General features: G+C 36.9%; 1 protein-coding gene across 1 annotated transcript; it reads right to left on the bottom strand.

The window, feature by feature from the left end:
* Window positions 1-981: 981 nt before the first annotated feature.
* Window positions 982-7,242, bottom strand: LOC141818700 (uncharacterized). The gene is made up of 3 exons (XM_074706149.1): window positions 7,088-7,242; window positions 6,717-7,003; window positions 982-1,219 (listed from the first exon to the last, which is right to left on the bottom strand). Exons 1-3 carry the CDS (start codon window positions 7,205-7,207, stop codon window positions 982-984), a joined length of 645 nt encoding a protein of 214 aa, XP_074562250.1. The 5' UTR covers window positions 7,208-7,242.
* Between the last annotated feature and the right edge of the window lie 4,198 nt (window positions 7,243-11,440).

The following is an 11,440-nucleotide window of genomic DNA, read 5'->3' as shown; positions in this document are numbered from 1 at the left end:
GGTATAGATTCATATATACATGAGGATGAGAAAACAACAAGAAGAAATAAATCTGTAGGGTTTTGATGATCATTAGGAGTATGGATACGAAGATGTCAACAATGAACAATGTGTTATGTTAGCAAGAGGGATCCTGTTAGGATTAGGAACAAGGTTTGCTGGCTGGCTATCAAATACTAGACATAGATGAAGAAAAGTGGTGCTCCAGGGGAGGGATCTTTAGACAATGAAACTCCCACATCAGATATTGGGAAGGAGAGCTAAGTGGGTATGGATACTGACTACGACTAATTCTATTATTCGAGAGAGAGTAGTCAGATAGGCTTTGATACTAAGAGTAGTCAGATAGGCTTTGATACTAAGTTACATATTTCATATATAAATAATAATTCAATTTTTACATTTATGGATTAAAGGGTAATTGCACTTAAACTTGGTAGCCAATAATTTCTCTAGTCTATCTAACTTAACTTGCCAGAATTGATGTCTTTAAAGAAGTGTTGAAAGTATGAGATTCAATATGTTAATGAGCTTTGTTTGATGTATTAGGTAGGCAATGTATGCTATGTACGAGTTTTGAATCTGAATTGGTATGGCTAATTAGAGGATGAAAGGGGTATGGATTTCTTGAGCATGATCAAGGCAAAAATCAGTAATTGGAGTATCCATTAACGATGCAAAAAGATGACATTCTCTCTTGACGACTATTAGGAGGAATCGAGCAATAGATAGACCTTTTATTTCATTCCTTTGGATTTCTAATTTACAACTGATAAGTTGGCACAGATCATAATTAACAAATAAACTGCAGCTGAGAAATATTTTAAGGATTTGCGTTCAATAACAAGATCATCAGAGACGATGAGCATTATTAGCAAGTAGCCTGGATCCGCGATGACGAAACTACCGTTTAACAGTTAGTAGCCCTTCACATATACATCATGTAGTTCAACCAGAATTACCTAAAGCCTTGTAGAAGATTTAGCAATAGAAGGCTGGCCGGTAAGAGTCTCCCCTGCTAACAACTAACACTTCCATCGAGCACAGCAATTGCTCTCTGATGTTTCTCAAGGCATCAAGCACACTCTCAACATCTTTGAACTTCGATTTGCAGGTACCTAAGTTGAGTTGTATTCCGGCCGGAACAATGGCAAGTCTACTAACCTCAGTTTCAGCTTGATAGGCTGTTTCCATTTTGCCAACATTCTCACAAGATGCACTGTTTCAAAATAACAAAAGGGATTATTGACAGAAACTAATTGAAAACGAGAATGTTTAGCATGATGGTAGAAAAATTTTTGATCCCAGTCTTTGGCATGGCAGTGTAACTATGAGCCTATCATAATTAAGCATATACACTGTGATTTGACAAGAAAATGTGTATGAATAACTAGAATAATAGCTTAATGACAAGAAAAAGAAGTCTTCTTCTTATCATTGTAGATCATTGCGATATCCATCCAAGCATGTGGTCTTGGACATGGTTGATCAGTGCTTGACAACAACCAACATAGATTACTAACTTTCTAAGACTGAAACTTAGCGCAAATCTTGGTGATCGGCTTCATTCAATAAAGTCTACATGACTTTTGCAGAGCTATGCCGAGGTGGTTTTAGTGGATGGATCACCCAGGATGAGGGCACTCATACATTGCAGCAAGGGAATGGCAGCTTCCTTGATAGGTGAACAGATGATTTTTCACAGCAATCTTGAGACTGCTGAACTTTGTGAACATGACTGGTAAAACTTTTATGTTGGCAAGTGACTGCAATCTGTGTGAAGCATATCTCCATATTCTCTCAAAATTGTATGATAAAGATGGTAAAGCAATACTATGAGTGGAGAATGGGTTATGATACCTCAGGTAACTGCATTTCTTTGGTCGACTTATAGAGATCTGCTCAAAGCATCTGCATGAAGGATAAATGGAAAAGGGAGAGGATTCCTTGCTTTTCTTTGACTTCCTACCCTCCATATCAAAAATAGTTTTATACCATGTCAAAAATAGTCTTAAATTCTTGTTCATGATCTTTCACAATTTCAGAGGTTTGATTTCACACATGTAACAATCCTTAGATCTTGGACCTTGTAAGAAAGAAAACTGAAAAGGGTCGACAAAATGTTTGATGACAGATTGTAGATGGCTGAGTAGTACTTTAGAGATCAGTTTAATCATTACAGTTAAGTTTGATACGTATGACTAGAATGGAATAGATTTAGAATGAAATTAGAAATGGAATGGAATTAATTAAAACCAGGAGTCATTTGTTTGGTTGCAATAATAGAATGATATAACTAGCGGAATATTTTAATCTATATTTAATCATTTTGTTTATCTAATTCTTCTAATCAATTTGCTCTACATAGTGCATCTGGTATGTTTCAGGATGCCCAATTTGCCTCATCTTGTTCCACCACCTAGTTTGGTCAAACATAGTCATGTCAGTTGGTCCACTCAACATGTTGATCACATTTGACTCAAAAAAATCTCTTTAACAAAATTTTCTCAGCCAACTTGACTAGCCCACCTATCTGCCAAACTTTTACTAGTCTGACATGGGTACATCTACTTGACATGTTTGACCCACTTGGCCAAATTTGTTCACATATGCCCACCCATTATAATCGACCCACATAGCCCAGCCAACTTGATTTGCTCACTTAATTTGACTAACTCACTTGATGTGGGCCCTTTCTCACTAGTCGACTAGTACTCTAGTTCTAGCCACACCAAGGTTAAATCAATGTTGCACCAAGGGACTTCTTGTCTCAGGGACTTCCTCATCTACTTAGTATAAGTCAATCCTGACTTATCAGGATTTCATCCTTGCCTAATATCTTCAACTTGCTAGGATTTTATATTCCTAGAGACTCTTCGTCTCTAAGACTTCACCCATTGCCCAATATCTAGTCGTTGTCAGCCTACAAAGACTTCCCCTTGTTAAGCCTCAGGTCAACCATGACCTTTCAGGACTTCTACTTTCTAGAGTTCACTTCTTTAGGGCTTCCAGCCTTGCCTAATATCTGATCATCATTGACTTGTCATGACTTATTCCTTGCAAAGTATCTTGTTCTCCATGACTTTCCTAGACTTCCAAGCCTAGAGTTTACTTCTCTAGAACTTCCAACCTTACTTAGCATCTAGTCACCCTTGACTTATTAAAACTTTCTATGAACTAATGACATCTAGTCATCCATGACCTGTTAGGACTTTCCATTACAGCTTAACATTCAGTCTTCTATGAGTTGTTAAGACTTCTATTGCTAACACCGATAGGACTTCAATTACCAAGTATTATATCAGTCTTGACCAACTTGGGCTTTTCAGTATAAGTATCTTATTAACCTTGATCTACTTGACATATCGCTCAACCATCAAATATATTAATCAAATATCAAAACTCAATCCAAATATGATCAAACTTAACCTGGGGTTGTTGCACCAACACTATTCAATTATGATTGAGTGCCAGTCGACTGGTTTTGAGAAGTCGATTAGGATGATAATATTACTCGACTACTGCCAAATCAAGAAACTGGAAAGAACCACTAATGGGATAAAGCTACAATAAAAATTCAAATTCTGATGTGTTACAGTGGTGCAGTCGACTAGAGGTGATTTAGTCAATTGATCAGCAGTTTGCAAAATAGTGCGGAGGCTTATAAATGTTGGTTTCGTGGAAAATTTGATAACAACATTTTTCAATTGATCAGCAGTTTGCAGGCTAGTGCAGAGGCTTATAAATGTTGGTTCGTGGAAAATTTGATAACAACGTTTTTGGAGGTTCTTTGGGTGAGTATTGTTGCATTTTAAGCAAAGATTCTATTTATGTAAAGTTGTTTACTTATCATTTTCTTTCTTGTTTATACTTTTGTATTGTTCTTTGTATCGCTTGTAAGAATAGAAACTTGTAAGAGGTCTTTCTGCCTCCATAAGATATTAGAGATAGAGAAAGCATAGTGGTGATTCTGTTAATCCACTGACGGATCATAGGTAATGAAATGATAACTAGGGTTCTGAACCACATAAATCTTCATGTGGTTTTCATTTCTTTTTCTTGTTTGTTTGTGTTGAGTTTTTTATATTATTTCTGTTGCGAACTAACTAACACGAAAATAAATTGACAAGCGTTTATTCATGCTACTCTAACTGCATCTAACGATCTTACGCAATTAGCATAATCTACGGTCAGGACACTAATAAAGTTTTTTATTCTAGTATAAGTTAAAGTAAAACATTGAAAGCGAGTGTCCACCAAAAAAAAGGATACATAGTTATATTTGCATCTTCGTTCTTCAAAAGTATAAATCCCTATTGAACCTTCACCGTTACTTTCTTTCAATACAAGAACTATTGGTTGAATGTACATAAAATTCTAACTTTTGTTATATATTATGTTTTTCTTTCAATTAAAATTTTACTTCTATTTAATCTCTAATTTATTGGTTACTTAAGCTAAACCAAACCAACTATTATAGAAATCCAATCAAAGTGTAATTAGCTAGGGTATGTTCAGGGCTTATCATATGAATTTAGTTGGTTCAAATTGGGTCAAATTCAGGCTTGATTTCACTGGTTTATGGTTGAACAAGCTTATTTTGTTTCAAACTAAATTTAGTCATTTTTTGGTTCAATTGGAGAAGTTTTGAGATAAAATCCTTATTTATTTTTCTTTTCTATCCCTCACCATACTCCTCTTTGCCATCCAATCTCTCCCCCTTTACACTCCTCTCTCCCTCCCACATGATCTCTCTCGCCTCTCCTCTCTCCCTCCAATTCAATCTCTCTCGTGCCTCTCCTATCTCCCTCCCACTTGATCTCTCTTGAGCATGCAACATTATTGTTGATTCAATTAAGATGTTAGATCATTAAATTGAGACGCTGGTGGATGTCACTCCTTCCTCTCTTTTTCTATAGGTCAACCTCTCTCTCCTACTTCAGATCTCTTTGTCACACACACCTCTCACGAGTCAACTTCTCCTTCTTCAATGTTGGTGCACCATTCTCACTACATCGTCAACATTGTTGCTCATGTTGGTATCAATGTCATTCCACGTCTTAGTGTCGGTGTGGAATGATCTAGACGAATAAATACTATGATGGGTCAAACATGAAAACTAATGTCTAATGATGAAAGGTAGTATCTCAAGTTGAGTACGCAATGGTGATTGGTTTATTGATTTATGACATCACTGTACTAGACACAACATCACATTTGCAGTATGAAACCTTAGACAATATACTAACAATCTCATACATGTATATTATAATGCTATTAAAAGGATTATGGCATACCTAAAAGAGACTATGAACCATGATATGTTTCTATAGGTATGAGATAACACTCTATGCAAATTTGATAACCAATCTTGATGATCATCCATCTACTAGTGGATGAATTTTCATCCTTGATTGAGGAATTATTTCACAAGGTTACAAGAAGAAAATGAATTATGAATCCAATTATGATATCAAAGTTTGTCATTGTTAGTCGAAGGGAAGAAGCGGTATGTCTTAGAGGTTTATTATTCGATATTCTAGTTTGGTTCAAGCCTTTGTCTATGGTATGCTTATTTTATGATAGCCAACCTATATTAGTTGTGCCTTATATCAATGTTTGTGATGTAAAGTTAGCATATTCAACTAAGCCAAAGCTATGAGAGAAGTTTGTTTAAACATGATATAATCATCATTGACTTTGTTAGATGAGGTGAAAATTAAATGGATCCTAGAGAAAACTTATTAGATCTGAATCACACACCATTGTTATATACACTTTGAGATAGTTGATTACAACAAGTTGATGAAATCATTTTGACTTATCAGCAATAAGTTTCCTATGATAGTCATACTTGTTATTTATATTACTTCTAAAGAAATATCCTGATAATGTTTTATTACATTTCACACTTTCTAGCTGTGCCAATATCAATTTTTGATGGGGTTATCATTTATCTCAAAGTCTATCATCCTTAAGAAAACTTTTAAGGGATCCATAGGAAAGGGTTGCATTTATATCTTTGTGGTTTCAGCATATCTTATTGTCCTAGTAACTTGACTAAGAATCCAAATAGAAGAGTGTTGTAAGCCAAAAATTATAGATAGAAAATCAAAAGAGCATCTTTTTTGACCATATCATCAAAAAGGCACTCCTCTTTCAAAATTTATCAAAACAATGTCACATCCATAATTTGATACTTGAAATACCCCTTTGTATTCCACTTTGATACTGCCTTGTACAAAGCAACACCACCTTAGTTTAGGCTACGGGTTAGATTAGTAAGTCGTCAGTTCATATCTCTGTGGTTAGATTGGTCGAGAACAGAGGGATATTTCAGGGATAAGATAAAGGGTGGGATGCCCTTTTAATAAATTTTAAATGAGGAGTGCCCTTTTGATAATATGGATAAAAGGTTGATCTTTTGATTTTCTGCCAAAATTGTATGCACCCTTGTTCTATCTGCCCATGTAGTTTTCCCCATTTTGGACTTTCCAATCCCCAATCCATGAGGTTCCTTCCTCTTTTATAGTCTGAGAAAAGTGGTGTACTGCTGTGTGGTGTATATGGTCATCCACTCATCTGGTTAGTGATAATTGAGAATATTTGGTGAAACCATTTCAAATCAAAGAGCTGATCAGAAATTATTAGTAGAAAGCAGACGAACAACTTTGAAAAAGAAAAGAAGAAAAACAAAGAAAAATAAAACATTTTACCTCACAGCAACAGCATGCGATCGATGAGCATCGACACCTTCCTTTCGATCTTCTCCAACGCTAGCTGAACTCCAACGAGTGATCGAACCAGACTTTCGCACTAATGATCTCTCTGGATCCGAGCTCCGGGAAGAGGATGAGCTAGTGGAGCTACTTTGGGCGACCAACTGGCTCCCCTCATCCACAATGTTCAAGGATTCCAGCCTCTTCAGAGCCAGTTTGAGCCTTCTCTCAGCTCTCGACCGGCACTTGGCCTCTTCGCCCAGCTTCCTCTCCAGCTCACCTAACTGCTAACCACATAAACAAAACCCACACTGAAGTGAGCAGCAGCTCAGTGCCATACGGTTTAAGTTGTGAGAAGAGGATCGTACTCTCTTTTCCAGGTCGTCTACTTCTTCCATGGCAGCCTTGGAGGTCACTCTTTCTGCGAGAAGCCTTCCCCTCAAGCATTCTACGGTGTCGAGTCTCTGTTGGCCTGCTGTGACCGCCATGTCCCTGTGGGCAATGTTGTCCGTGGACTGGATTCACAGCTTTGTGGAAATCTGGAGAGGAATAATGCAAGACACTCTTCTTAGTAACAGACAGACCTTGTTATAGGTGTGATCGAGCCTGCTCGGGCTGCTTTAGTTTCTGCTGTTCATCAATTTTGCCTTGTCTTGGCAGCATTATGTTGACGAGAGTCACGCGCTCCTCGTCACCTTTCGGATGGAGAAGGAGATGTGCGGCGTGATCAAAATTATGGATTTCGAAATTTGAACCTTCAAACTCAGTGCCTTCACGTGAGTACAGTCGCCGTTCTGGATCGTACGCTAGTCGGTCTAATTTAAGAAATATTTTGGTTAAAAATTAAAAAAGACCCTAATCATTTTGAAATCATTAGATGGATGCTCCCTTTTCAATTTATTTCAAATGGACACTTCATTTAACCCTTAACCTATGTCTAATTTTAAAATCTATATTTTTGAACCGAATTTGAGATTTAAGATGTGAACTATAGCCGCCCCTTACTTGATTTTAAGGTTAGTAAAAAACAGATTTAAAGTTTAATTTCTTTACAAAGATCACAAGTCTACGATTCATTTCCCTTCCGCTTCATCTCTCGCAACTACTTTAGTTTTCCTCTTTAAATAGCCAAAACAAATTCAAAGATATGCAATAGAGTGTCTAGTTTTCCTCTTTAAATAGCAAAAACAAATTCAAAGGTATGCAATAGACTGTCTCAAATAAAAGGTGACATCAATGTAATATCGTAGGGTTTCCTATTTGTCGTCCCAAAACTCTCCTTTAAGGTTTAGAATTTTTACAATATTTAGGCTTTAGTCCATTATCCATTGTTGTTTGCTACAAGATCAGAGTAGGTTCCTTGATGGCTGCATGTACGTTGTAGCAAGTAGGAATGCTCTCCTTGATGCTACCATGGAACCTGCTATGCTCTTGCAGCAAGCAATAATGGTTATATAGTGTTTTAGCAAATCCGAATTCTTTGGCTGTGAACACATTAATTGCTATAAAGGTAGTTGCTACCTGCTACATTCTATATATTATAAAAGCTACCTGCTAGCTTCTACATATTGTATCATCAAGGAAATGAATTCTATTTTGATACCTTGGTAGTTGTTATAAGTTCAATTCATCTAGTTGTATCCAATGGTGTTTTATTAACTTCAACATTGTGAATAAGAAATTTTGTATTTGTGTTGCAGATTTGAATGACTTTAAGTGATTCTGAATCTTCGAGTAATGGAAATGATGATTATAGAAGTGCCAACTCATGGTTATACAGAAAACAAATGCAATGGTAAAGTAGTCTGTTACAATTCAAATACTTTATTAAGTATTGTGTAACATAGTGAGCAACATGTCTTACTGCTAAAAAGAACTTCATTTGTATGGATCCTAGACATCCTAGAAAATTTATATATAAGAGGGCTTGTGCAAAACATGTTTTATAACTGGGATGTTGAAGGTAGTAGATGTTTCATATTTCAAAATATGAGGTTGAGCCTCACAAGAAAAGATGTTTCTATGATACTAAGACTACTTGTCTAGGGAAATGTAATTCTTATGCATATACATACTACCTCAAGACAACTATATGTATAACATTTTAAAGATGGATAATGTTCAAAGAAGGATCTTGAAAGATTGCATCATAAATTAAACATGAATAAGTTCCTAATGTTGACATTTTGTATTATCAATTATTCATATTGTATTTTTTTTATTTGTGTTTGTTTTTCCACTACTAGTAGTAGATCTATGTTATATACACTATCATTAATAGATTGTGTAGATGATTTTGATAATATAGACAAGTATAATTGGTGTGAGGTACATGACCCCTCAAATGGAGGCCATTAGGGTCATTGTTGTTAGGTTCCTTAGGGAAATTAAACATGAAAGCATAGAGGAAAAAGAAACCTACCAAAGATCCATGCAAATTCTATTCATCGTTTGTTTAGAATTTGTTAGTGTAGGGATCACCAGATGATCGAACTTTAGTTTTGATAATGGCAAGAGATTCAAGTTAAGTGTGTGGTATTTACTAAGTTATTCTTAGTGTATAGGGAGCACAGAAAAGTCCTAGTGAAAACTAGGCAATGGAAGTCTTGGCTGGAAGCTTGGCAAGTGGAAGTCCTGGTCTAGAGGACTAGGCAGAAGTCTTGGCGGATCAAGTGTACCGGGTGAAAGTTCAGGTAGATCAGGTGGACCAGATGCATGGCAGTGGCAATCCAGACAGGTCAAGTGGACTAGTTGTCTAGCAGCAAATCCTGAGGGTCGAGGATCGAGGCTAAGCATAAAGTCCAATAAGTCTGGCTTATTGGCAAATAGGTAAATTCTCTCGAGTGGAGTGGATAACGATCCATTCCTAATATGGGAATAGTAGGCATCGATCTAACATAGGATTTTACTAGAAATCCGAAATTAAAACCAAAAATAGTTGCAAAACTGTTTAACTATTTCTTGTTACTTTTGTTTTGTGCTAACTTGTAATGCAGGAAAGGAAGGGTGGGAACTTTGATTCTGGGCGCCCTTATCTGGATCTAGGCGACCAGAGTCCAAGCGCCAGGATTGGTTCCAAGCGACTGGACGTCAGCGGAATGGGACTAGCGAAGCAATGAGGTGGAAGAGTCCCAGTGGTTGAAACACCTCAGCTTCCAGGCGCTCAGATTCAGATAAGTATTATAGAAGTCAAAGTTCATCCGGAACCTCTATGTCAGCATACAGACGCCTGAAAAAGGATACAGGTGCCTGAAAGTGTCAGGTCAATAACACCGATGGTGGATCAACGGATAGCATGGAGGCACCTGGAAAGGTTTCTAGTTGCTCAAAAAGTCCTATATAAGAGCATCGAGGGAGACCCCGCAGGACATAAATTCAGTGACAACCGATGACTATTTGTGTGTGAAGCAATATTCAGGAACGTCGTCTTAACGCCAAAGTGCTGCACAAGAAGTCTGCATTCCTTCTACTTCAGTAAAATCTAAATCGATTCTGTACTTCATTTCTAAGGACGGTAACGCTTTTACCATTCTAATCTTTTGTAATTGTTAACTTCCTTTCGTAAGAGGGGAGTTATTTAGTTGATTGTCCAACGTAAACGATCAAGTGATCGTGGGCCTTGGAGTAGTAGCCTATAGCTGTGAACCAAATAAAACACCCATATGCTTTATCTTTGTGATTTACATTTCTACTGTATTATTATTCTGATTATAAGAATTCATGAGCGAATTTATGAAAATTGAAAATGCTATCAATAATGCTATTCATCCCCTCTAGCACTCTCAACGATCCTACAATTGGTATCAGAGCGAGAGATGTTCGAACAAAGTGCAACCACTGGTCGAGCAAGTTTCCGAGAGTTTTTCGAATTTTCATCGATTTATTTTATCTATCTCTCACATTACTAATCCAAGACCAAGTCTTGGAATAATTTTGTTATTTATTTTTGTGCTAGAATTAAATGACCGATCAGGAAGGTTTCAGTACCGCAAGACCACCTTTGTTCTCTAGGGAGGACTTTATCTACTGGAAAGGTAGAATGGAGTATCACATAAAGATACAAGTGAAAATGTGGATCGTCATACAAATGAGATTCACAATCCCGATCGATAATGACGGTCTACCACAAACTTGCGATAAATAGGATGCGACCGCAAGGAAGAAAATTGAAGCAAATGCAAAAACAACCCAAACATTACAATGCGGGTTAACCAAGGAAGAACTGAACAGAGTCAGACCCTTCATCAGTGCCAAGGACCTATGGGACAAACTTATTGAATTACATGAAGGTACATCAGATATAAAGGTCAGCAAGAGAGATCTCCTCATCAACAAATTGTACAATATCAAGATGATGGAAGGGGAATTAGCAAGTGGACTTCACGCGAGAATTCAAGACTTGCTGAATGGACTACATGCGATCGGACAACTTATTGAAAATTGGGATGTCATAAGGTAAGCACTGAAAGTGTTCTTGAGGAACACTTTGTGGGCATCTATGGTGGATGCTTACAAGATCTCTAGGGACCTTTCTAAAATAAAACTTAATGAGCTATTTTCAGAGTTTGAATTACATGAACAAATTAATGTCATAACGGAAGAGAAAGGTATGACTCTAATTACAGAACCAACAAAAGAAAGAAGGTCCAGAAAGCAGACGAAAGAAGAGTCTGATTAATCATCAGATTCCGAGAGTAACGACGAGATTTCAATCGAACTAG

The sequence above is a fragment of the Curcuma longa genome, unplaced genomic scaffold (assembly GCF_044706935.1).
Source record: "Curcuma longa cultivar G26 ecotype Majalengka, Jawa Barat unplaced genomic scaffold, ITB_CL_G26_1.1 contig_25677, whole genome shotgun sequence".
Classification (NCBI taxonomy): Eukaryota; Viridiplantae; Streptophyta; class Magnoliopsida; order Zingiberales; family Zingiberaceae; genus Curcuma; species Curcuma longa.
This window is presented reverse-complemented; position numbering and strand designations above follow the sequence as displayed.

Bases quoted from the DNA above. Each gene is read 5' to 3' on its own strand.
- LOC141818700 (XM_074706149.1), bottom strand. From the start codon at position 7,207: ATGGCGGTCACAGCAGGCCAACAGAGACTCGACACCGTAGAATGCTTG. The intron at 7,004-7,087 runs GTACGATCCTCT...TGTGGTTAGCAG, and splicing joins TAGACGACCTGGAAAAGAGA to TTAGGTGAGCTGGAGAGGAA. The intron at 1,220-6,716 runs GTAAAATGTTTT...ATTTTGAAACAG, and splicing joins TCGCATGCTGTTGCTGTGAG to TGCATCTTGTGAGAATGTTG.